The sequence below is a fragment of the Chionomys nivalis genome, chromosome 17 (genome assembly GCF_950005125.1).
Source record: "Chionomys nivalis chromosome 17, mChiNiv1.1, whole genome shotgun sequence".
Lineage (NCBI taxonomy): Eukaryota > Metazoa > Chordata > Mammalia > Rodentia > Cricetidae > Chionomys > Chionomys nivalis.
The window spans coordinates 1,500,522-1,527,593 of NC_080102.1; the positions used below are offsets into that span (position 1 = coordinate 1,500,522).

Consider the following 27,072-nt stretch of genomic DNA (forward strand, 5'->3'; position numbering starts at 1 on the left):
GCCTCAGGTTCCCCATCTGTAAACCAGGAGTAGGAATGCTGGGAAAACTGACCTAGTTTACACACATGGAATGTATGCTTCATGCAGTGGCTGGCTCTGAGCAAATGCTTGGTGCTTACCACCACCTTGGCCGCGGTTAGCTCACTCCTCCAGCAGGTGAGAGATGGTCCTAGATTATGTCGTATGTTCTGTGGATCAAATGTAGTTAATGTGAATCTGTCCAGGACTCTAGCTTGCAGAGTGAGCTGGTTGAAACTGACAATTTTACGAAATAGCTGTGCATTAAAAGCAGTGACTAAGCAGGTTCTAAGAGCCCTGGCAGGGAAGCCACTGTTGGAATGCTCATTGCCACTTAGGGTTGTTGTAAGAGCTCCCCATGGCATGAAAACAAGCCTCCACACGTGTAATGACTTTCCACTAATTCATTGTCTGGCAGCCCCAGAGCTCAGAAACTGAAGTGGGTCCCCGAGGGGCTAAATGGAAGCGTCAGCAGGGCACATTCTTTCTGTCAGCTCCAGGGAAAACGTGGCCCCTTGTGGTTTCTGACTTCTAGGACTTCCTGCATCGTTGGCTCCAAGTCTCTCCTTCCATTTTCAAATGCAAGAAGAGCGTCTTCCAATCTCTCTGTCCTGTCTCCCACTCTGTCTCTGTATCTCTGTCCTTCCCAGTTAGCCTGTCCCCCTGGTACCTCTTTCCTTCTCCCCCTCCCTTCTAATTGCTCTCCTCCCATCACTGTCTCTCAGATTCTTGTGATGACATTGAGCCCATGAGGAAAAAGAAGGCTCACTTCATCATCTCAAACATTGGGGCATCAATCTTTGACCTGCAGGCCTAAAATCCTAAAATATCAGACAGGTTTTTCTGTGAAGCAGGATTTTTGAAGGACTGTCCTACCTTGTGTTGGCAAAGCTTGACAGTCACCTTTCTGATATCCTGCTGGTCCAGTTTGGACAGTAACCGTCAGCAATTGAGGCAAGGGCAGTTTCTTTGCCCAAATGGCTAGCTTTTGTCATAAAGAAAGCAAACTCCTTATGAAGTTTCTTTGGTGCCCATCATCTTCTCTGGAATACATTACATTGGTGCTCACTGCCATGAAAAGTCTAAGGTATTAAAACATTTTAAATGCCATATTCTTTAGGTCTTTAAAATGTTTGAAGAATAGTTATCTTTTGGAAATATATCTTTGTGTATCTAGAAACCCTAACTAAAATGACTATTATAGGTGACTATTAATTTGTATTTTTATTATATATTACATTTTTTTTAAACATTTTTTTTTAAATATTTATTTATTATGTGTACAACATTCCTTCCATGTATGCTTGCAGGCCGGAAGAGGGCACCAGATCTCATTACAGATGGCTGTGAGCCACCATGTGGTTGCTGGGAATTGAACTCAGGACCTCAGGAAGAGCAGTCAGTGTTCTTAACCTCTGAGCCATCTCTCCAGCCCTATATTACATTTTTTAATTCATTATATTTTTAAAATATGCTAATCCAACTTCCCACTCCTTCCCCTCCCCCCAATATACATTACATTTTTAATTGAGCTTTATAAACACAATACCTTAGAGTAGAAATATACATACAGTATAACAAAATTAACTTCAAATTTATATCAATAAACTAAAATCTATACCAATGTAAAATATTGTGAGATTAACAGTTGTTTTTTGGATTAAAGTAGATTCAATAATCTACCTTTTCCTCCCATCATTTCTATATCATATGCCCCTTTCTTCTTTTAGAAAGAGATTGGGTATGACTAATTACAGTTTGTAACCAATCCCCCTTAAACAAAAACAAACATTTATAACAAATATTTTGGAAATATGAGTATAGTTTTCTAGTCAACTTCCTGTTGATTAGGGGGCACTGGTAATCTTTGAGGGACCCTGAGAAAATCAGGATAATTGTTAAATCTCGGCTGTAGTATTCTGTGAGACTGGAATTAGCTCAGTCAGCAGCCTTGAAGCTGTTTTGGATGTTGGATCACCTTGACCATCTGTCCCCATCAGAGTTTTTCGGGGGTCTTCCTCCATCAAACCATATTAGCATGGAAGGAATCCACAGCCTCTTGCTTCCTTTGGAAACAAAAGCAAAACCTCTCCTCCAAAGTAGCTTTGATTTTCATTTGACAAATGTATGTTTGACTTCCTTTTTTTTTTTTTTTAATATTATTTGATTTTTCAAGATGGGGTTTCTCTAAGTAACAGTTCTAGCTGTTCTGGAACTTATTTTGTAGACCAGGCTGACCTTGAACTCACAGAGATCTGCCTGCCTCTGCCTCCCAAGCGTTGGGATTAAAGGCGTGCATCACTACTTTCTGGCTTGGCTTTCATTTTAAAGTTAAGGCATTCCTAAAGTATATAAGCTGGTTTATTTCAACAGTCCCTCTTTCAATTACAGGTCTCTTAGCAGCTGTCAAAATCAACACAGCAGCATATAGGATCTAAACTCCCTTTGTATTTCCCATCTTATGTGGCTTTTTTTCTTTTATATTACTTTTCTTTTTAAATACTTTATTATTTTTAAACTATTTATTTATTTCTATGACTGTACATACTCTTTCTTTCTTTCTTTCTTTCTTTCTTTCTTTCTTTCTTTCTTTCTTTCTCTCTTAAGCATACACACATTGTAAAACACACTGGAACCTGTTAAAAGATTTTTCTGTTTGGATTTCTTCTTTTGTGTATCTTTTAGTTTTTTTTTTTTTGACTGTGCGAGCAAAAACCCCAAATCTACCAGATTTGAAACAGGATTTCCTTTTACCGAGTCAACATTTTCCTGTGTATCTCTGGCTATCCTGGAACTCACTCTGTAGACCAGGCTGGCCTCAAACTCACAGAGTTTCACCTGCCTCTGCCTCCCTCCTGAGTGCTGGGATTAAAGGCGTGTGCCACCACCACCTGGCTCAAAGATAGTTTTTAGAAGTAAATTCTTAAGATGTGTACATATAAAAAGTGTACAAATCAAGGGTGTTGCTGGATCTAAACATGCGTATAAACAAGAATCTGATTTATCAATAGAATAATCCCAGCACCCAGACTCCTTCATACCCACTTTCGTGTGTTTTTCCTCCCATATAGCCACCACACTGATATCTAGAACTGTAGGCTATTTCTATATTTTATCTTGTTTACTTTTAAATTAACAATTTATCATGCACATTGTGTATCATGTTACATACAAAGCAGCGAGTCCTGCCACAGAGTATCTCACTGTTACTGTTTATCTGCTCAGCTGTTAAGGGCTGTTTACATTGTTTCTATTTACATTTTATTTTGAAAGGGTGATAACCTACCCAGAACCTCAGCTGTCTTAAACTCCATTCAGGTGGAAATGAAGACACTGTGTGGAGGAATGGAGGCTTAATGCTGAAGTGTGCACACAGGTGCACATGCCTGTAGTATCCATGCAGGAGTTGCTGCAGTCAGCATTGTGACACAGGGCTAGGCTATGGGGCTTTAAATGCTGAGCAGAGCAGTCTAGATTTGATTCTTTGGGATGTGAGAGCCACTTTTGTTAGGAGTGTGGTAAGCATGATACTATATCGACAAAGTGGAAGTTAGCACCCCTGCCAGGGGCGGGCAGTGAAACAGACAGGATTAGGTTCAGCTGCAAGTTGGAGAAAAGATCAAAATTGCAGGTGTTGGTGGATTTTTTTTTTCTGTTGTTGCTTTGAGTTTTTTCAAGACAGGGTTTCTCTGTGTCTTGGCCATCCTGGAACTCACTCTGTAGACCAGGCTGGACTCGAACTCATAGAGATTCACCTACCTCTGCCTCTTGAGTGTTGGCATTAAAGACTTGTGCCACCATCACCTGGATAAAATAGCATGCTTTTAAAGAGGAACTTTATTTCTGTCTTGGGTTCAAGAAATCTGAGGGTTGGGAGTCCAAAGCAGTTGTAGGGTGGGGACCTAACTTCCTTGTTTCTTCTCCTGGGTATGACTTCCAATTCTGTGGAGCCTTATGGTTCAAGATAATTATTCGGTCCCCAAAGAGGATGGGGACTCTCATTCAGGAGTTGCAAAAGAATGAACTAGGAAGCTCACCATGGTCTTCCCAATGATAAGCACACTCTTCTGAGATCACAGGTGCCAGGCACACCTCAGACCAGCACTTAAGTACCTGGCAGGGCCAAGACAGAATCAGGGTCATCATTCTGGCATCTCATGTGCCCACTTTGAAAGTGAGGGTTCTGCAGTAAGAGAAATGGGGTGGAAAAGGAACTGGGATTGACTGGCAATGTCTGCCGAGGCCTTTGCAGTTTTGGTGTGACTGCAGGTCAGATCTAGGGCTGTGACTGTGGGGGATGGACAGGAAGACAAACTGCAGGCAGAGATCCAGACTCAGTGTGAGATTAAAGAAGGGAGAGGTAGGGGAGATGTTACCATGTCTATCACAGTGTGGTGATGGGTTTTCCCAAAATGTGATTGCTTGCAAGAGAAGGAACTGACTTACACGTGAGTCCTCGAAGGGAGTTTTGTCAACTATATTTTGAGCCAAGTATTGTTCAAGGAAGGCATGTTTGCCAAAATGACCCCAATTGTGGTTGTTTGAGGGTGCTTACAGAAATCAGTTGAGTTTAAAAGTGCCAGGAATTTCCACTTAGAATTCAGTAATTAGTCTTGAGTGTGCAACGTCATTATGATAGGAGTTGACTAGTGCTTTGTACTGTAAAAGTCATTTAGACAGTGTGCATGTGCGTGTGTGTGTGTGTACGGGAGCATGAGTGTGTGTATACATATGTGTGTGCAAGCATGGAAGCATGCTCGTGTGTGTGTGTGTGTGTGTATGTGTGTGTACAGGAGCATGCGTGTGTGTATATGTATGTGTGTATAAGCGTGACAGCATGCTTGTGTATGTGTGTGCATGGGAGCATGCTCGTGTGTATATGTGTATGTTCATGGGCAACACAGAAAAAGACATCAGACCCCCTAGAGCTGAAATTATGGGAACTGCCAGAATAAGTTCTGGGAGCTAAACTTCGGTCCTCTGGAAGAGCAGCGAGTGCTCTTAACTCCTGAGCTATCTCTCGGCCCCTTAAGGATGACTTTATAAGAGGTGACAGGATGTGCAGCTAAGTTGTCTGCAGTATGAACTCAGAACATACTGAAAATCTGACTGCCTTTATGGTTTATAAATTAGGACTGTTGACCTGGGATAACATTTCTAGTGACATAATATATGGACTCAAAACTGGCTGTGTCCCAACAGCCCAGAAGGGAAGCTGCTGAGAGCCCCAGAAAGCATCTTTAGTGCTAATACGCCATCTGTGTTGGAGAGGCATTCAAAAACATCGTTTTATGAAACAGAGAACTTTGTTTCATAGAATATTTTCTGTCAGCTGGGCGGTGGTGGTGCATGCCTTTAATCCCAGCACTCAGGAGGTAGAAGCAGGCAGATCTCAGAGTTTGAGGCCAACCTGGTGTACAGAGTGAGTTCGAAGCCAACCAGGACTACACTAAAAACAACAACAACAAAGAATAGTTTACATCAAAAAGCTCTATTTTACAATTTAAAATGTTTTCAATATAGATCTATAACAACTGACACATAAGAATTTTGATAGTTTATCTTTAGTCTTTAAAAAGGATGTGTCTGGGTTGTCAAGACATTGCAAGTGAGCAAAGATGAGCAGACTGAAGGGTGAACTGAGACTCTGGGCCACACTACAGTTTCCAAGACAAGAGTCTTCTTTTTTAAAAAAATTTCTGTTCATTTTTGATTTGGTTTTCTTTGTTTGTTTTTTGGTTTTCTTTTAAATTTGGTTTTGATTTGGGGAGTTTTCTGGGGCAGAGGGCATATTCGAGAAGACAGTAAGATAAGGAGGATCAGAATGCAGGATGTGAAATTCATAAAAGTAATCAGTAAAAGAATCAATAAAAGTAAAAATAATTTTTAAAAGGAAAGATATTGCATATGAAGGGCTGAAGAGATGGCTCAGTGGTTAAGACAACTTGTTCCTGCAGAAGAGTGCGGTTCCCAGCACCCCTGTGGTGACTCATAACCACTCGTCACTCTAGTTCCAGGGGACCCAACACCCTCTACTGACTTCTGAGGGCACTATATGCACATGTGCATATATATACACGGGGGCAAAACATTCACACACATAAATACAATAAATAAGTCTATGTTTTAATTTTTTATTTTAAAAGAGTTGCCTGAGATTTCTGTCCCATCTGGTCCCACAGCCATTCTGTCCCAAAGAAATACAGTGAGGTCTACATTAATCATAAATTGGTTGGCCTATTAGCTCAGGCTTCTTATTAACTCTTACATCTTAAATTAGCTCATAATTCTTGTTATGTTAGCCACGTGACTTAGTACCTTTTATCAGTGTGGCAGTTTCATCTTGTTTCCTCTGTGTCTGGGTGATGACTGCAGACTGAGCCTTCTTTCTTCCCAGAATTCTCCTGTTTTGTTTGCCCCACCTATACTTCCTGTCTGGCTACTGGCCAATAAGCATTTTATTAAACTAGTATGAGTGACAAATCTTTACAGGGTACAAGACCATTGTCCCACAGCATAAATGGAAATTGCAGGTGAGGACCCTGCCATTAGGAAAATGAGAACCTTCTATGAGGGTTGTCTGCATGTCTACAGAAGACCAATGTAATAAGGAAAGACATGGACTTGGGCAACCAGTTTGCTTTGACATTTATTGATCTTTTATTAAATAGTCATTTATCCAACACATTGATTATCTACCAACCTTTCTGTAAAATTTGGAAGACAGTAGGTGGGGGAATATAGGCAACAGGATGTCATCCAAAATGGTAGCTCATGTCTATGCAGGAAGAGATTCATGGTAGCCGGGCGTGGTGGCTCACGTCTTTAATCCCAGCACTCGGGAGGCAGAGGCAGGCGGATCTCTGTGAGTTCGAGACCAGCCTGGTCTACAAGAGCTAGTTCCAGGACAGGCTCCAAAACCACAGAGAAACCTTGTCTCGAAAAACTAAAAAAAAAAAAAAAAAAAAAAAAAAAAAAAAAAGAGATTCATGGTAACAAGAGAATAATAAATAATAAATAATGAAGTACTGACAGCCGACAAGCCCATCTGTGGTGTGTGGAGGTCAATCCTTGTGAAAACTTGAGGACATTTTACTGCCTGGTGACCCATGAGTCAAACATGGAGAGCTGAATACCATCTTGATTAATAAGAACATAGGCCTCAGAGGTCAAAGGCACCCATTGCAAAGCAATCTTAGTACTTCAGACTCTATTGTGAGCTTAGGGTAAATGTGAGGACATCCTTATTGGAGAGATGTCCAGTGGTCAGCCATGGAGGGGTGTGAATATAGCATTTATTCAGTGAGGCCAGCAACAGACCACAAGCAGGCAAAGGAGCTGCACACAGAGCATTCGGCAGCACCTGGGAGAGGCTGGGTGCCAAAGACCTGGGCTGCAAAAGTGGCTGCAGCCATGGAAGCAACGAGGAAGCAAAAAGGAAGCAGAGACAGGAAAAGGAAGTTTGTGCGTTCCTGAATGCAGCCAGGATGCAGAGGGTGGATGGAAACAGGTTTGCAGTTACTGGTCTTGGTGTGAAGGACTAGGGTGACCTTGGCCTTGGAAGGCTCAAGAGGGAGGTGCTGAGCTGGAGTCTGGACAAGCTGAGTTGGATGGGAGTCACAGACAGTCATGTCAGGTCATAATAAAGCAGGCTCTAAAATTTCCTGTTCCTCTGTGCCACGGGTGCCTTTGTGTCCTGGAATACATTTGCTTCCTACTTGCTGGCCAAGCAGGAGATGGCGGTTCTGAAGATAGGTGGAAGGAAGACAGGAGGGGCTTGCCTCTGAGATTCATTCTTGGCGTATGCTGACCCACATCTGTGGGGGACAGCGCTGCTGACCTAATGTTTCTCTGTCTCTCTCTAGCTGCCTGAGAGGTGGCAGGAGTAGAGTTTTCTTGGTTTATAGCAGTTAACTAGCTCTGAGTCCTTGGAGGGTCTCCTTCTGTAAACCTTAGTGATCCCCCCACAAATCTTACCTACTTTGCAGGATGGTGGTGGGGAACAAATGAGATGGCAATTTGTAAAATGCCGGGTTCCCTGCCTGGCCTATCATAGGCATGAAATCAACACTCGTGCCCTTCCCACTTCTTTTCTTAATTACATTAGAAAATTTGTTGTATATATATTAGTATATGTATGTATGCCTGTATTTTTGTATATGTATGTATTTGTGTGTCTGTGTATTTGTGTGTCTGTATATACTTGTGTGCATGTATGTGTATGTATGTATTAGTGTGTGCATGTATTTGTGTGTTGTATGTATGTGTATATGTATGTATTTGTATGTATTTAGGTTGTTGTGTGTGTATGTATGTGTGTATATGCATGTGTGTCTGATTGTGTGTGTGTGTGTGTGTGTGTGTATGCATGTGTATGTGTGTGTATGTACGCACAGATGTGGGCGTGAGAGGACAACTTGTGGGATTTGATTCCCTTCTACCACGTGGGTCTTGGGGTTATAGCTCAGATTGTCAGGTTTGACAGTGAGTGCCTTTACCCACTGAGACATTTTCCCCAGGTCCCCACTTCCATTTTTTACGTGAATGGGGATTAACTTTGCCTGTAGATTTCTTCATTATAGCAGGGTTCTCTGGGTCTTGTTTAGGTAGAGACACCACTTTCATGTCTTGCCTCTTATGGGTAATTAAAGCCAGGTGTGTGTGTGTTACCACACACAAGTGAAGTCATCGGGAGCCAGATCTCTCAGCTCAAGGCCCCAGCAAGTGCTCCTGGCTCCAGGGGGATCCCTCTTGCCTGGCGAGTCGGAATGGTGAGGTCAGAAGAACCTCAGCTCTCAGCAGCCTTTTTCCTCTGCCCCAGCTTCTTAGGAAAGCCACATGAAAGAACTCATTGTTTCATGGAAAGGAGAAAAAGGGCTAAAACAAAAGTCAAAGCACTTGTATGAATTCAAAAACATTCTTTCTGTGCTCCCTGATGTCACTGAAGCCGCTCAGAGCCAATGGTCCTCTATTTCACACACAGCTGTTCTCATCTGCCCGGAGTTGAAAGGACTGTCCTCAGAAGCCACGTCATTTTCCATTCAGAGATGATGCATAGTCTTTAGAGGCCAACAGCTATAAATGCCAAACCAAGAAACCACCGTTGACCTCAGGACAGGACTCAGCTTTTTGTATAAAAAAACTGCATTGTCTGATACTAATAATACCATTATTGTGTATGTATGGAGTATTCTTTCTGTTTTATTAGCACATATTAATTATGGATAGTAATGGGTTCACTAAGACTTTTCATACACATATCCGATATTTTTGGACTACATTTGCCCCCATTGCTCTCTTGTTCCCTTCCTGCTTGTTCCCTTCCTCTTCCTACTAATTCCTTTTCTACTCTCAGGTCTTAAAGTCTTTAATGGGGTTCACACAGACATGGAGGGGAGCCTTGTAAAGTCGGTTCTTCCCTACCAGATCTCCAGGCTTGAGAGCAAGCAGTTATATTTTCTGATCCATCTCACTGGCCTTCGTGGTTCTTCCTCTCCCTGCCTCTCCCTCTCCTTCTCTCTCTCTCTCTCTCTCTCTCTCTGGTCTTTGTGGTTCTCCCTCCCTCTCCCCATCTCTATCTCTCTGGGCTGTGTTGTGGGTTCTAATGATGCATACAGGAATATGGGCAGCTTACAATGACTGCACCACTAGAAAAAAGTCTCCCCCTCTGCTAGTAACCATAGCTACCTAGAGATCCTCAGTGGGGACAAGGCCTGGAACCTGGTCTCCCCTCCACGGGGGAATATTAACAGGCCCCACCAAACCTCGTGGAGGTCTTGTATAGGTAACCACAGCTTCTGACAGTTCCCAAATGGCACAGCTGTGCCCTGCCCAGAAGACAGCATTCCACAGCATTCCACCCTTCTTCCAGCTCTCTGATGCCATTCCTTTATTTTTTAATGGCTTTTTGAAGTTTAACTTACAGTGCAATTCATTAATTTTAAAGGTTACAACTTGATAAATTTCAGCAAATACACCGCTCCACCATAACCATAGCCTCCTAGGTTCCCTTTGGCCCCTCCACAGCTGGTTCCTTCTTCTTCTTCTTCTTCTTTTTTTTTTTAAACCACAATATTCTATAACCATTGATTTGCTTCCTGCCATGTAATTTTGCCTTTCGTTGAATTTCATATAATCAGAAGAATTCAGAACATAGTGTTTTTGTGTCTGGTTGCTTTCATTTGGTGTGATTCCGAGATTTATCTAGCAGACCCCTCCTCTGATAACTTAGTGGGAGTCCATGGTACGGATGTCCCACAATTTGTTTCCCATTCGTCAGCTGCTAGTGATTGGATTGTTTCCAGTGTTCAGCTTTTAAAAATGCAGCCTCCGTAGGCATCCGAGAAATACTTATTGTGTGGATGCACGCTCTTATGTCTGAGTATCCAGGATCTGGGCCGATAGACAATACACTGGATTTTCCTGGGGTTGTTTTTCCTGGATTTTTCCAGGGGATGGGATTTCCCTGAAAGCATGGGTAAATAGAGACAATGGGCCATCTTGTGCTGTGGTATTTTGGTGGGTGTGACTTTATGAGAAGCTGCCAAATTATGTTCTAAAGGAACACACCTTGCATTTTTACCAACAAAATATGAGGTTTCCAACATGGAAGGGGGAGGCTTTTCCCTGAGGAAGGTCATTTCTCACTCTCAGCATTTCCCAGTTGCTCGTTGGTCTTTGTCTAGGGTTTAGGCCCCAGGAGCTTTCCCCAGTCTTGTTAGCATGCCCACTGCTGGTGGTGTTCAGGTTTTGTTTAGGAAGCCTTGAGATTTCATGGGTGTTGTCTCTCTAGCAACATTTTTAGGAGTCCCAACCTCATGGCGACCTTCTTGTCTTTTTTTACCATCTTTTCACCCAGTCTTCCACAGTGACTCCTGAGCCTGCTGTGTGAAAACACATTATATGTGTGCCAGCTGGGATTGGCCGCCACACATCTCTTGATCTCTTAGTTGTGGTTTTCTGTATAGTCTCTGTTGCAAAAACACGTTTCTTTGATACAGGGTGGGAACCATACTTATCTGTGAATATAAGAATAAAAATTTAGAGTATAGTTAGGCATTGTGCTGGTTTAGTAAAGTTGTGTTTAAACCATTTTAATCTTAGAGCTACACCAGGCGTGGAGGTACATTCCTTTCATCCCAGCACTTGAAGAAAGAGGCAGGAGGATGTCTGTGAGTTAGAGGCCAGCTGGGATTATACAGTGAGACCCTGTCTCAAAAAGCAAATTCTAAAGACCGTAGAGCAACATGTATCCATAATTGGCTCAAATGCGGAATAGTAAGAATCACAACAAAACAGCTGATGGCTTGGCCCCGTGGGTAAAGGGACTTGCCTGGTAACCTGAATTCACTTCGGATTTTATTTATTTATGGGACAAAACAGATTGAACTGGAGGACGTTCTACTACATGAGGCAAATCAGACAAAGGAAGATAAAATAACAGTAAATCACTTATAGATGGTGCCACACATTTAGAGTATCGTATCAAATTGTGTGATTAATATCAAGAAATTATGAAAGTAGTAGGAAGGGGGAAGGCTGCAGAGATGGCTCAGCAGCCCAGAGCACTGGCAGAGGACCAGGGGTCAGTTCCCTGCACCCACATGGAGACTCACAGCTTGGCTCTGCAAGAAATCTCACTTGCCTCTCTTGTGTTGTGTTACAGCCACACCCCTGCTCCTCTTGAAGATGGAGAAGATGCTGCTGGGGTGCTTGCTGATGCTTGGTCAGTTCTTCCTCCTGCCGGCTGGAGCCAGAGATCGCCCGCAAGCCAGACTTCCCTCCAGAGGCCGCCATGTCCGAACACATCCCCAGACGGCACTGCTGGGTGAGTGGGGGGCGCCCGCGGCAGCAGGCAGCGATGCGGGTCGAGGAAGGTCCTGGACCAGAGGACCTGGGTTGGGGAGGCTCCTGCCTCTGGATCCTCTGCTAACTGTGCTGGGCACTGGGGGAATCCCACGGGTGATTGGCACATCTGGACTGAGGATGAAAAGTATCCAGGTTTTCAAATTACAACTAAACTTCTTCTATTTTAAACCCTTGGGTCTAAGATGGGCTCATGACTTTGCTCCAATGCACAGGGCAAAAGGTTTTCTGTTGAAAATGTCCCTGCTGAACTCACCTGGATGAGGCGTTATGGGGAAAAACTGTATTAAACTTGTCTGGATAAGTCTGTCCATATTCCGGTGTACGGTGTGGTAGGGAGAAGCATGCATGGCAGAGAAGAAGAGACTTGAGGACTGGAAAGTGACAGGTCTCGGTTATTACTTCCATCTAGTGAACCTGTTTTCTCCAGAGAGAAAATGCCACAAAACATACAGAGTACCAACAAACCGTCTGGTCTGGCAAGCAGGCTGGCCAGCGTAGCGAGAACATAGTTTGGCGTGGACCTGAATTCAAGTCCTGCTTCTGTTTCTTGCTGGGTGGCCTTTCTGATCCCGATTCAAGTCCCGTTGCTCTTTCCTACCAGGTAGCCTCCCTGAGGTTCAGTTCCCTGACCTATAAAATGGACACAGAAACGTTGGCCTTGGAGCGTTTTCAGGGGAGTAGATGACCCAATTTCTGTAAATTCTAAGTGTGCGGTAAACGTTGGCATTAGCGCCATTCTGTATGATATGCTCAAAACACTTTATAGCTTGTGGGCAGCTGTTAGACCTGGGCCCTTTGGACAGATGCTACCTGGGGACCACAAGCTACAGCCAGGACTGAAGAACCTTGTTCTGATAGAGCAGAACCTATACTGATGCTGACTGAACAGTGACCCTGTCTTTAGTCCCCTGAGAGTCCCCGGTTGGTAGTGCCATAAACACAAGACTTGTGAATACACTGAAAAGAGCCGGGAAATGTTTAGCACATTGGCTAAAGGGTTAAAGAAAACCATGTCAAGATATTTATATGATTAGCACTGTGTATGTATAACTGAGCATATCTTGATGCTTCCTACATCACCATCTGTGAATGCATAGTTGGGTTTATTTTATTTTCTTATGATGTCAGGGGTGGAACCCAGAGCCTTTCACATATGAGGGGAGCACTACACTTCAGACAAGGAGGAGCCGTGTCTGACGCCCCACAAGGAGTTTTTGATAAAGGCTGGTTTGGGGATGAGCCATTCCTGAATTAACTGGAAAAGCATAGCCTTCTCTTTTTTTTTCCTTTTGGGTCCAAGTCTGTTTATCTTTCTGTTTCTCTTACACACACACACACACACACACACACACACACTTAACCAGTCTCTGAATTGGTAACTTTAAAACTTCTGAGGCAAGAGGTACACACCTATTTTGCCAGAGGCATTGTTCCCCATGTGATGATTTGAATGAGAACGGCCCCCTTTGGCTCACACATTTGCACATTCAGTCCCCAGTTGGTGAATTGTTTGAGAAGGATTAGAAGGATTAGGAGGTAAGTCCTTGTTGGAGGGGTTAAATCCTTGTTGGAGCTGGTGTCGCCTTGGAAGGAACGTGGTCTTGTTGTAGGAAGTGTGACCTTGTTGGATGGGGTGTGGCCTTGTTGTAGGAAGTGTGCCCTCGTTGGAGGAGGTGTGTCACTGGGGTGGGCTTTGAGGTTTCAAAGGCCCACACCATTCCCAGTTAGCTTGGGCTTTGAGGTTTCAAAGGCCCACACCATTCCCAGTTAGCTCTCTTTCTCTGCCTCTTGCGGTGGATCACATTAAGCTATTGCTCCAGTGACATCTTGTCTACTGTCATGCTCCCCACCATGAGGGACATAGACTAACACTCTGAAACTGTAAGCAAGTCCCCAGTTAGATGCTTTCTTTTATAAGAGTTGCCTTGGTCCCGGTGTCTCTTCACAGTCATAGAACAGTTACTAAGACACCCCACAACTAGCATCACTCTCTCTTCCTCAGTTTACCGGGGAACGTGTTAGGGACAAAGGGGAGAGGCCCAGACATGGCATGCTGTGTGTAGTTGCCTTTCTGCTCCCTGAGCCTGGCACACTGATGTCCCCAGACTTGCAGAAAGGTGGCTTTGCTCACAAAGGAGGGCAGCAAACATGGCAACTCTGGCCAGGGTTCTGGGTGACAGTCTGCTTTGGATGGCACTTTGAAGGGGACCAGGGTGGAGATGCCACACTTGTTGGCTGGCCTTAGTCCAATGGTGTGACCGACCGTCTCCTCACAATAGGGTATCTTGTGTTTTATAGGAGTTCCAGGGCACACTGCAGGCCTGGAACAAGTTACTTTGGCCACATTTATGGTGTCTCTCAGCATGATGTAGTCCCTGGTTATTTGCTTACAGGAGTTTCTCTGAACTTTGAGTAGAAGCAAAATTGTCTCTTAGGTTATTTTATTTTGTTAGAGATAGGGTCTCAGTCCATAGCTGTCTCTGGTTTAGAACTCTCTATGTAGACCAGGCTGGCCCCAAACTCCAGAGATATGCCTATGTCTATCTCCTGAATGCTGGGACTGAAGGCATGTGCCACCATGACCAACCTACTTAGGTTAAGCTTTTGTTTAAAACTTTTAGATTTATTATTATTACTATTATTGTTTGGTTTTTTTGAGACAGGATTCTCTGTGCAGACATGGCTGTTCCTGGAACTCACTCTGTAGACCAGGCTGGCCTCAAATTTTCATAGAGATCTACCTGCTCCTGCCTCCCGAGTGCTTGGATTAAAGGAGTGTGCCACCATGCCTGGCTAAAAAGAAAAAGTATAAAAAACCCTGTGTGTGTGCTTTTTATATCTGTATTCAAATCAGAGTCACAGTAACAAATGGGGCTGGGGAGATGGTTCAGTTGTTAAAGTGCTTGCTGAGCAAGCATGAGGTCATGGGTTAGATCCCCAGAACTCACGTTTAAAAAAGTAGTGTGGGCTAGTAAGTCCAGTAGTGGAGAGGTGGAGATTGGAGAGACAACGGGCTCAATGGCTAGCCAGTCTAACCTACTCGGTCAGCCTCAGCGAGTCAGAGACTGTCTCAAAGGAAGAAAGTGAATGGAGTCATGAGGAGCAACACCTAACGTTTGACCTCTGGTCTGCACACACATGCACACCCATTCACCTAAACATACATAAACATATATGCACACATATACCCCCATCATATACAAATATACATATACAAAATTGAATGTATATACCCATTCCTCCTGTCAGCGTTTGTAGGCCATCACTCTATCTAAAGGCTTACTTTTCCCCCTTATCCATCCATGGGATTCTACTCTGGGACAGACACAGATAGAGGGTGGAAGGCTTACAATCAATAAGATCAATAGCCTCCCTGAAGAGTGTGCAGTGAGGTTATAGGAAGGTCAATAATCTGGAGGAATCAGTGTGCAACTGTGCAGGCATCTCCAAACTAACCAGTCTGCCGGCTGAGCATGATCTTGCCAGCTTTTTGACCTCAGGAATCTTCCTCACACACTCGGGAATAACTTGCGAATCTCAAAGAGCTTCTTGTGGGCTAGAAATATCATGACTCACTGTACCAGGAACTAAAGTGAAGAACTTAAAAAACATTAACAAAAAACAATAATAAATCCATACTATGTTGATATAAGCTATTTTATTAAAATTTATTTTATCAAGCTAGGCAGTGGTGGCACAGGCCTTTAATACTCTGCACTGGGGAGGCAGAGGCAGGGGGATCTCTGAGTTTGAGGCCAGCCTGTTCTACAGAGCGAGTTCCAGAACAACCAGGGTTACACAGAGAGACCCTGTCTTGGAAAACAACAAACATTTTTATCAATAATAAAAATCAGTGAAAATGGTATTTCTGTCTTAAATTTTGCAAATCTATCTAGTGTCTGCTTTGATATAACATTCCTGGATGCCTGCATTTCATTTCATTCTTTCAATCTGTGATGATTTGGGGGGCTGTGGGTATTTTAATCTGTGATGATTTGGGGGGCTGTGGGTAATGCTGGGGACTGAGCACTGAGCCCTGGGCATGCTAGGCAATCGCTTTACCTCTGAGCTGTATTTCCAGCCATGGGATGTTTGGGTTGGGCCATACCTAGATCCCGCATAGGTACGCATGTTGCATGTAGTTGGAGAAATGAGAGGCATCTTGTAGCAGTCTTCTCGTGTGAGTCTTCTTCGACAGGGCATGAGACTTGACAGACAGAACTTTCTTGAAATTTGTCATAGTGTGAAATCTAAAACCACACCAGTTCATGCATGAAAATCTGCAAGAATGAAAGAAGAACATATGTGTTAGGAACACAGGCCTGACCTCATGCATCTTCTGAAGGAGTCCCCCGCCCCAGGAAACCTCGGGGTCCCCAAACCACTTTCAAGATAGCAGTTTAAGGGAACACTACTTGTGAAGGTCGAGACAATGGAGAGCCCCAGGGTTGAGCAGGCAGCAAAGGGATGACACTCAGAGGCCTGAAGATGGTGGGGGATCTGAAAAGGAAACAAACCCCGAAGAACAGCTCTTTCCCAGGCTCCTCCAGGCAAAGCTAGCTGCAAGACACATTGTCCTGCCCACAGATGCTGCCACATCATCCGTGCGCATTTGTTTTCTTTTGTGCATCGCTGTCCTGTGGGGGTGGCGGGGGCTGGGGTACCATTTCCAAGGCAACCAATATAGCACAACAGCCTTTGTAGAAACCCTCACTGTTCTTGCTCAAATGCTCATGTATTCTTGATGTCTTCATTCCTGAGAGTGATCTCTCTTTTTTTTTTTTTGCATTTTAAAATTGTTTTATTGAGCTATACATTTTCTCTGCTTCCTTCCCTTCCCCCCCTCCTTCTACCCTCCCCCATGACCCCCACACTCACAATTTACTGTCCTGAGTAAAATCTTGTCTTTTTCTCCTTCCTCTATAGATCCCTGTATGTCTCTCTTTATTGTCTAGGTTCTCTGGGGTTGTGGATGGTAGGCTGGTTTTTCTTTGCTTTATGTCTAAAACCCACTCACGTGAGTGAGTGAGTGAGTACATATTATATTTGTCTTTCTGGGTCCGGGTTACTCAATATGTTTTTTCCTAGATCCATCCATTTGCCTGCAAATTTCAAGATGTCATTATTGTTTTACCATGGAGTAGTACTCCATTGTGTAAATGTATCATATTTTCTTTATCCATCCTTTGGTTGAGGGGTGTCTAGGTTGTTTCCAGTTCTGACTATTACAAACAATGCTGCTATGAACATAGTTGAGCACATGTCCGCATGGCACAATTGAGCATCCTTTGGATATATACCCAAAAGTGGTATTTGGTGGGTCTTGAGGAAGGTTGTTTCCTAATTTTATGAGAAATCACCATACTGATTTCCAAAGCAGCTGTACCAGTTTGCACTCCCACCAGCAATGGAGGAATGTTTCCCTTACTCCACATCCTCTCCAACATAAGTTGTCATCAGTGTTTTTGATCTTGACCATTTTTACAAGTACAAGATAGAATCTCAGAGTTGTTTTGATTTGCATTTCTCTGATGGCTAAGGATGCTGAACATTTCCTTAAGTGTCTTTCAGCCATTTGAGATTAGTCTGTTGAGAGTTCTCTGTTTAGGTCTGTACCCCATTTTTTATTGGATTATTTGTTCTTTTGAGGTTAAGTTTTTTGAGTTCTTTGTATATTTTGGAGATCAGTCTTCTGCCCGATGTGGGGTTAGTGAAGATCTTTTCCTATTCTGTAGGCTGTCGTTTTGTCTTGTTGACTATGTCCTTTGCTTTACAGAAGCTTCTTAGTTTCAGGAGGTCCCCCATTTATTAATTGTTGCTCTCAGTGTCTGTGCTACTGGGGTTATATTTAGGAAGTGGCCTCCTGTGGCAAGACAGCCTCTGAATGGTCTTTCCGTGTGGGTATTCTGCTGCCAGCTTTCCTTCCTAGTGTTGCCTCTCCCCAGGTGTTGTTGAAGGGTTCATTCCTTTCTACGTTTGCCAGTCTTGCTTGCTTTGTTTTTACAAACTAACTTGAGATCTTTTCCTTTCCCAGTATTCGACCTTCCCTGCCACCATGTAGAATTCATGTTTGTTTTACAAGGGCGTCTGGTGACAATATGGCAGTCGACTCAAGAAGTGAGTGACAGAGACGAAAATGGGGTGCTGGCTCCTTAGTCTGGCCTGGGCATGTGGGAGCAGGACCACTACTCTCCTCCCAGAAGGACAGTGTCAGCGAAAATAACAGAGGTGTTCCAGGGTACAGGCATCAGGATTTAGGGACACTTCTTTATAAACATTATTTTACTACTTAGAATTCAGCTAATGAAGAAATCTGTGTTAGTCAGGATTCTCTAGAATAATATTGCAATGTTGCTTATAGAATGAGTCTCTCTCTCTCTCTCTCTCTCTCTCTCTCTCTGTGTGTGTGTGTGTGTGTGTGTGTGTGTGTGTGTGTGTGTGTGTAAATAAGGGTATTTATTAAGATGACTTACAGGCTGTGGCTCAGCTAATCCAGCAATGGCCGGCTGTAAAGAGAAAGTCAGAAAATTCAGAAGTTGTTCAGTCCACAGTCCAGATGTCTCAGCTGGTCTTAAGTATGCACTGGAATCCTGAAGAAGTGGGTTTTGGTGCCAGACAAGGAATGGATTTGCCAGCAAGGTGAGGGCAAGCAGGCAAAAAGCAAAACTCCCTTTTTTCATGTCCTTATTTATATATGGCTTCCAGCAGAAGTGTGACATGATAAATGTGTGTCTTCCCACCTAAGACCCAGAATAAAGTTGGGTTTTTTTTTCCCAGTTCAAAAGATCTGGATTGGGGCTTGAGAGATAGTTCAGTGGTTAAGGGCCCTGGCTGCTCTTCCAGAGGATCCGGGTTAAATTCCCAGCACCCACATGGCAGCTTACAACTGTCTGTAACTCCAGTTCCAGGGGATCAGACAACCCTCACATAGACATACATTCAGGCAAAACACCAATGCATGTAAAAATAAATCATTAAGCCGGGCGGTGGTGGCGCACGCCTTTAATCCCAGCACTCGGGAGGCAGAGGCAGGCAGATCGAGACCAGCCTGGTCTACAAGAGCTAGTTCAAGGACAGGCTCCAAAACCACAGAGAAACCCTGTCTCGAAAAACCAAAAAAAAAAAAAAAATCATTAAAAAAGTTGTATTATAAAAAAACAAGCTGCGCAGTGGTGGTGCATATCTTTAATCCCAGGACAGGAGGCAGAGGCAGGCGGATCTCTGTGAGTTCAAGATTGACACAGTCTACAAAGCGAGTTCCCGGATAGCCAGAGCTGTTACACAGAGAAACCTCATCTCAAACAAACAAACAAGCAAATAAAAACCACCACCACCAACAACAAAAACAAATAAGAACAAAAACAAACTAAACTAACAAACAAGGGATCTGGATTAAAGGAGTGTCTTCCTACCTCAAAGATCGGATCAGAAGTGGATCTTCCTATTTCAAATTAAACAAAAATCCCTCACAGTGTGCCCACCATTTTTGGATTTTAGTTAATTCCAGATGTAGTAAGTTGACAACCAAGAATAGCTATCACAGAGTCTAAGATGTATGTATATGTACCTTATACAACTCTAAGCATTGCTCTTTGGAAATCACAATGTACTATGAGGCATTTACCTCCTTTGCATACACCTTTAATTGAGTCTGACATTAAAATAGAGGTAGACTTGATAGCTGAGGAGATGGCTGAGTAAGGGAGTTTGATGTTCAAGCGTGAGGACCTGAGTTCAAATCTCCAGCACCCACGCGAACAGTTGTGCGTGGCCACACTTTTACCTGCAACGCCCGTGTTGTGGGGCAGAGATAGGCGGATCAGTGGGACTTGCTGGCTGATATCCTAGCCCCAGGTTCAGAGAATCCCTCAAGGGAATAAGGTGGAGAGTGACAGAGCCAGGCAACCAACAGTCTGGCCCTGAGCATGCCTCGCCATGTAAAATTGCCATGCATTGCATTAGAAGACCAAACCTTCTTAAATTAGTGGCATGACGGGAGGAAGCAGCGGGCGGGCCTGCAGAATGAAACTGAGAATGCCCTGCTCTGCTGCCAAGCCAGTTTCACGTAGCTTGATAATTAATGACATTTTCAACCACTGGCTTCCAGTAATGAAGGAGGATATATATGCACAGCCTCAAACAATACCCTGATTGACATTTGTTGGTGCCCCTGGTGAGGGAAGAAAGCGTGCCAACAGCCGTGAGAGTCCTTGGCTCTTGAGGAGACTTCATTAATCTCTCTATCTTATATCATTTGAGGCTATTTGGGCGGGGTGGAGGTGGCTACAATTTTTACTTTCAAGTTTCCCCAAGATTTCTGGTTTCATTATCTTCATTCTGCCTGGAGTGTCTTTCTTTAGACCCATTGTGCTGGATATTTTTATGTCAACTTGACACAAGACTAAGTCATCTGAAAGGAGGGAACCTCAATTAAGAAAATGCTTCCATAAGGTCAGGCTGTGGGCAAACCTGTAGGACATTTTCTTAATTCGTGGTTGATAAGGAAAAGGGCCCAGCCCATGTGGGTGATACCACCCCTGGATTGGTGCTCCTGGGTTCCATAAGAAAGCAGGTTGAGCAAGCCATGAGGAGCAAACCAGTAAGCAGCACCCCTCCATGGCCTCTGTATCAGTTCCTGCCTCCAAGTTTCTGCCTTGTGTGAGTTCCTGTCCTGACTTCCTTCGATGATGAACAGCAATCTATAAGTGTAAACCAAATAAAGCCCTTCCTCCCCAAACTGCTTTTGGTCTTAGTATTTCATCACAGCAATAGAAATCCTAACCCATGGGGCTGGAGAGATGGCTCAGAGGCAATGAGATGGCTCATTGCCTGCTCTTCCAAAGGTCCTGAGTTCAATTCCCAGCAACCACATGGTGGCTCACAACCATCTGTAGTGAGGTCTGGTGCCCTCTTCTGGCCTGCAGGCATACACACAGACAGAATATTGTATACAAAACAAATAAATAATTAAAAAAAAAAAAAGAAATCCTAACCCATTATCAGCTAGAGTCAAGCCAAATGCCAATTCCTACCTCTCCCAACCAGGCAAGATCCCCCTTCAGTAGGCCACACAAATGGTGGGTTGCCGGCCAAGGTGTCCACCCCAGAACGTTATATTCTAAGGGAGAGCGATGGTTCCTACCTCAGGGAGACTGGCATTCAGTTCTTTCTGTAATTAATGTTTACCACCAGACTGTGACTCGCTTGGAAAGAGGGCTGAGTATTGTTCATGGATCACGGCACATAGTGGGCGGCTGGTCTGTGAACCCCTGGGACAGACATTGTTTCATTTAAGCTTTGGGGGGAACACTGCAAGCTGAGTCTTGTTATGTGCCTCTTAGTATGAGGAGGCAGTCTCTGAGAGGTTAAGCAATTTATCAACTTGTCAAAACTTTGCAAACCACACAGAAACCAAGCTCAGCCTTATTAAAGGGCTGTGTGGTTTTGTTGCGCCTGTACTCATATAAAAAAGATATGTGGCCTACAGTAAGATATGTTGATTTCAGCCTGGGCTTATTCTTCCATGGGGGTCCCACTCACTTCCAGTCTTGGCAGTGTTCCTGCCTACAAAGCAGAGGATTAATATCTGATGGCTGGCTTTGCCATTGGGATCATTATTTATTTGCTTACTTATTTATTCATTCATTTCTTTAGTGGTGGTGGCCATCAAACCCTTGACTTTATACATGCAAGGTTGATGTCTGTGTAGACACTGAGCCACATCCCTGCTACCAGATGATTCCAGTTCAAGTGTTTTTCTTCACTGTCTTATCTATTCTCTCTGTCTCCTAACCTCTCTGTGTGTCTGTCTTAGAGATTTTCCTCTGTCCCCGACCCCCACCATGGTGCTGGGGTGACAGACATGCACACACCACACCCAGCTTTTTCCGAATGTTGAGAATCTTCATCCATGTCCTCAGGCTTGTACAGCAAGCGCTCTGAACTGCTGAGCCACCTCCCAGCACTGACTCTTGTCTTGATCTGACTACTTCTTATGTAGGCAAATGGCTTTCTTTCTGAGACTCAGTTTGCTCCGCTCTAGACGAGGAGGAGGTCAGTGATCCCTCAGGTTTTATCTAGAGAATGTGAGGTCACTAATTCTTTCTTTCCACACCCATCTATGATGTGCAGAATCCTCTGCTGTCTTTCCCTCTCTCCAGGTAAGAGTCTTCCACATTCCGGAAGACGAGGGAGAAGTTTGGGGTAGGAAGAGCTATGAGAGGATGGGCAACAGGACCAAGAGCATCAGAAGCCCCTGGAAGGCTTGTTGGAATAGAGGTTATTCAGCCCCACACTCAGAAAGTCTCCTTTCGCTGGTTTTGCAAGCTTAAACAGCTGATTTCTGAAGATTCTAGTATAAGATCCCTCACAGAAGAGCAGTCTTTGAGGTGGGGTGGAAATGGGCAAGAGGAAGGCCTTGGGAGATGCTGTGGAATGTGAGCCAGGAAGAAGATTCGAGATGAATAACATCTGCAGGAAAAATTGCAGCTGGAGAATTAACTAGCTTCAGGCTGGGCCCACCCCTCTGAAACTTCGAAAATAAGCTGCTAGCATTTTCCTACCCAGGGAGAAGTTGGCAGAGTTAAGACCCAGGCCTGTGAGGGGAGCCAGTCTCTTCCAGTGCCAATGCAGAGGGGGGTACGGGGTTTCCACAGGATCCGCTTGGCTGGAGTGTGTCTTTATCATTAGAACTGACCATAAAAAATGAAGGTTGATGTATAGTTTATGAGATTCCTTAAAAATAGAAAAGACTTTTGAAGTAAATCCTCCCCCAGTGCCCAGTCACGCTGCATATTCAGCAGAATCCGTAGAATTGTGTGTGGGCTCAACAGAGGGAATCATTGCTTTCTATACAGGAATGCTGTTCTTTATCAAATACATTTTTCATGCCTGATTAATATATAAACCAACCTCTGATATCATCCATTTTTAATAAACTGTATAAAACAAATTCCTCTCTCCTGTCTTGTGATTAATGCTGGAGAACCCTAGAAAGTGAGTATCTGATTTCCAATAAGCCACAGATGTGAATGCTTTCCTAGCCAACAGATAAGCTGATTTTTCTCTCCGATGTAGCCTCTTTCCTTCTGTTCCCTGTGAAAGTCTTTCCCCATCTCTTTCCTTTCTTAGAGCCTCCTTTCATCTCTTATTTCTCCTTCTCTCGTTGCCTTCCTCAATTCCCAAAAGTTGTATCCCCAGTTTGCCTGTGGGTTTTGCATCTGCAGTATGTGGCTGTGGTGTGGAGTAGGGCGGGGTCCCCTCTGTGGGTGACAAAGCCACTGTGCTGCTGCTCTGCTTCTCTCGAGGGCCAATCACGAGCTGATCGTGTCTCTGGTCTTCATAACTAATGGTAATGATGACAGGGATGATAATGCTGGCTGCTATGGGCTGTTTGTCTAATTTGTTGTTATTTCTCCTTTGCATCTGCCACCTGCTTGGTGTTGTGCTTGGGTGACTCACACTTCGTTCATCTCCGTGATCCTATTCCCATTTTATAGGTGAAGGAGCTGAGCCTTGAGAAGTCGGGTATTTCATTCAAACTCCTAACAACTACCCGGTGGCCAGAGATAGAATGTGTTTCCTCTGCCCAAATGATTCTTTACCTATGGTGTTAGATATTCCCTTCTGTTCCATCCACCTGAACTGGGCTCATCTTTGAGGTCTGGGTCAAGGTTTAAAACCTTCACTGCTTTCCCGCTGCAGGCTCTGCACCCTCACTGGTACTCTTTGCCTGCAGAGTGAGTCCCCGCTCTGTCAGCTGTTGTGGTTCAGCAGTTCAGCAGTGAGGCTGGTATACAGCAGGCACTCAGTCCATCCCTAGGAAGAAGTAAATGAACTCCCGGGCTAATGAAGGTTTCCAAAGGCCAGGAATACAGTAAATAGCTGAAAGAACTAAAGATCTGGAGTTTGGAAACTTGACGTGGGGTGCTCTCTGTGGGTGTGCATATGCATGTGCATGTGTGTGTTGTGTGTGCATGTGCTTGTGTGTGTGTGTCTATGTGTGCATGCTTGTGCGTGCATGCATGTGTGTATGCATGTGTGCATGTGCTTATGTGTGTGTGTATGTGTTTGCAAGTGGAGGCCAGAGATCAATGTTGGGTGGCTTTCACAATCACTGCGCACCTCACTTTTTAGAGGCACAGTCTGTCTTAGTGATAAAATACCACGACCACTAGCAACTTGGAGAAGAAAGGGTTTGTTTTAGCTCACACTTCCACATTACAGTTCATCATCAAAAGTAGTCAGGGCAGGAGCTAAAAGCACCCCAGGACCACCTGGCCAGGGCTGTCACCACCTACAATAAGCTGGGCCCTCCCACATTAATCACCAATTAAGAACAGACTTGCCTACAGCCTGATCTCATTGAGGCATAGTCTTAATTAAAGTTCCTTCCCGTCAGATGACTCTAGCTTATATCAAGTTGACAAAAAAACTACTAGCACAGGGTCTCTCACAGAGACAGAGCTCACCCAGCCCAGGGTCTCTCGGAGACAGAGCTCACCCAGCACAGGGTCACAGAGACAGAGCTCACCCAGCACAGGGTCACGGAGACAGCTCACCCAGCACAGGGTCTCTCAGAGAGACAGAGTTTATCCCATCCATTTGGCTGTGCTGACTGATCACAGTGTTCTCACCCCCACAGCACTGGATTTCACACGTAAATGTACCCCAACTTGGATTTTTACATAGCTGCTGGGCCCCAGATGCAGGTCAAAAGCTCTTACCCACCGAGCCCCTCCACAGTCCCTAGTCTCTTGTGTTTTAAGACAGGATTTCACTGCTCAGCCTCTCCAATGCTGGCGTTACAGGGTGTCCCACCATGCTCAGTTCTAGCTGCCGTTTTCTTTGCTTGGGTTCATCATTGTTTTTCCTTCCTTCCTTCCTTCCTTCCTTCCTTCCTTCCTTCCTTCCTTCCTTCCTTCTAGCTCTCTCACTCCTTGGTGTAACAAGTGAGGATCACTTGCGGATTTGGCAAGATGCTTTTAGTATCTTCAAGTCACCATTGAGAATATTAAAATAATATTTGTTAAAATTTGTTTTATTTTTAATGAAACTTTGGGTTAGAATACAGAGTGGGCTTCATTGTAGCGTCGTAGCACACCTGTAATCTGTATCACTGTGTTTGTTGTTCTTCACCCCCAGGGACTCCCCATTCGTGCTGCTCCCCTTCCTCCCCCATCATAGCCCCTCCTGCTCTCATCAAGACTCCATTTCATTATTTTCTCCCTTGTCCCCCCTCACCCTTCCTTTCCACCTCTTCCTCCTATCTCCCCTCTTTATTGTCTTATCTTAAACACACTCATGCACACACCACACACATAATCATAAATTTAAATCTAGATTTTTGTGCATATGAGGGAAAATGTGGTATTGGTCTGTTATTTCAATTTTTAAAACTCCATTTCTATCTATTTTCCTTTGGATGTCATAATTTCATTATTTTCAAAAAGTTTTACTCATTTTTTGAGAACTTTATGCAATGTATTTGATATTCACCCATCCCTCTTTTTAATTCCCTTTAAATCACCCCCACTTCTCACTCTTCCTCTGTGTTCTCCCTTCTTAAGTAATCCACTGAGTTCAATTTATGATGCCCGTATACCACGATTTCTTTCATAAAACAATATTTCATATTCTTCCAAAGTGTTTATATAAAGATTATCATCTTCACTTTTTAAAATCATACCTAAATATTTAATGAGTATTATGGAAAAAAGCAAAAAAAGAGCTTGTTTTAAACATTACACAAACAATTGGTCTATAAATATTTACTGTGTTCGTGAAACAGTAGCATAGAGACTGGAGTGGTGTGTCAGGTTGTTGGAGCTTCCGGAAGAGTGGGCCACAGACTGCGGGTGTAGGCAACACAAATGCATTGTCCCCTAATTTGGAAGGCTGGAGCTGAGGTTAAGGTGTTGGTAGTCTGGCTTCTTCTGAACTTTCTGACCTGGGCTTGTACATAGTTACCTCCACTCCTGTGTTTTGACATGGCCTCTTTTTTTTTTTTTTTAATATTTATTTATTTATTATGTATACAATATTCTGTCTGTGTGTATGCCTGCAGGCCAGAAGAGGGCGCCAGACCTCTTTACAGATGGTTGTGAGCCACCATGTGGTTGCTGGGAATTGAACTCAGGACCTTTGGAAGAGCAGGCAATGCTCTTAACCACTGAGCCATCTCTCCAGCCCCCGACATGGCCTCTTTTCATGGACCTTTTTGATTCTACATTTCTTCCTTTAAAAACATGAACAGTCACATTCATGATCCCATTTTAAGTTAATAACTCTGTGTGTGTGTGTGTGTGTGTGTGTGTCTGTCTGTCTGTCTGTCTATCTATCTATCAATCATCTATCTATCTACCATCTATTTTAAAGAAGTCTCACTTCGTAGCACAGGCTGGCCTGGAACTCACTACATAGTCTGGACTGGCTTCATATTTGGGATGGCCTTTTGCCTCAACTTCCAAAGTACTAGGGATGCAGGTGTGAACCACCACACCCAATTCTTCATAACGTTTTTTGGATTGTTTTCTGAAATAAGATTTCATACAGCCTAGGCTGGCCTCAAACACTATGTATCTAAGGATGACCCTGAATTTTAATCCTTCCACTTCTTTCTAGTTCTGGGATTATAATTGTGAGTGACCACACCTAGCTTTTAATAACCTCTTTGATCTTATTTTCAAATGTGGTTTCCTTCTGAAGTAGTGGGGGTTAGGATTTCAACATATAAATTCTTAGAAGTTTCAGTTTATCTCCTGGGAAGCCACTGTACTTCCCACTCTCCTGGATTGTGGAAGAAATATATGTCACCCTTTGACTTCCCTAACTTCAGCAGAGTGGTACTTAGCAATGTCCAGTTGCAGCTTTGAGTCTTTAAAGCAACCTCCCATCCAGTTGCCTAGGCAACATCTGGGGCTACAGAAGGGAAGCCGGTATAATGTAACCAAGGGGTGAAACCAATTTGAGTAAGTTTTTTCAAAATCCAGAAATGAGGAACTCAAGTTGAGAAAAGTCTTTTTTTCATATATCCAAGGAGGTAGGGCATGATGAAAGGCAGACAGTGTGTGTATTTTGGTTGCTCAGAGTTTCCTGGGGCCAGGGAGGGAGGAGGGAGGAGGTCTCATAAGTCCTACAGTGAGCAAATAAGTCCAAACTTCAAAGGAGGATCTGAGTGACCAAATG

General features: G+C 43.9%; 1 protein-coding gene across 2 annotated transcripts in view; it reads left to right on the forward strand.

Moving 5' to 3' along the window:
• Matn2 (matrilin 2) overlaps positions 1-27,072 on the forward strand; it is a 116,029-nt gene that overhangs the window by 2,541 nt on the left and 86,416 nt on the right. For both annotated transcript variants that reach the window (XM_057792171.1, XM_057792170.1), the window contains exon 2: positions 11,684-11,845. In XM_057792171.1, the coding sequence (XP_057648154.1) occupies positions 11,707-11,845 (139 nt within the window). In that variant the 5' untranslated portion in view covers positions 11,684-11,706. The remainder of the gene's footprint in view (positions 1-11,683; positions 11,846-27,072) is intronic.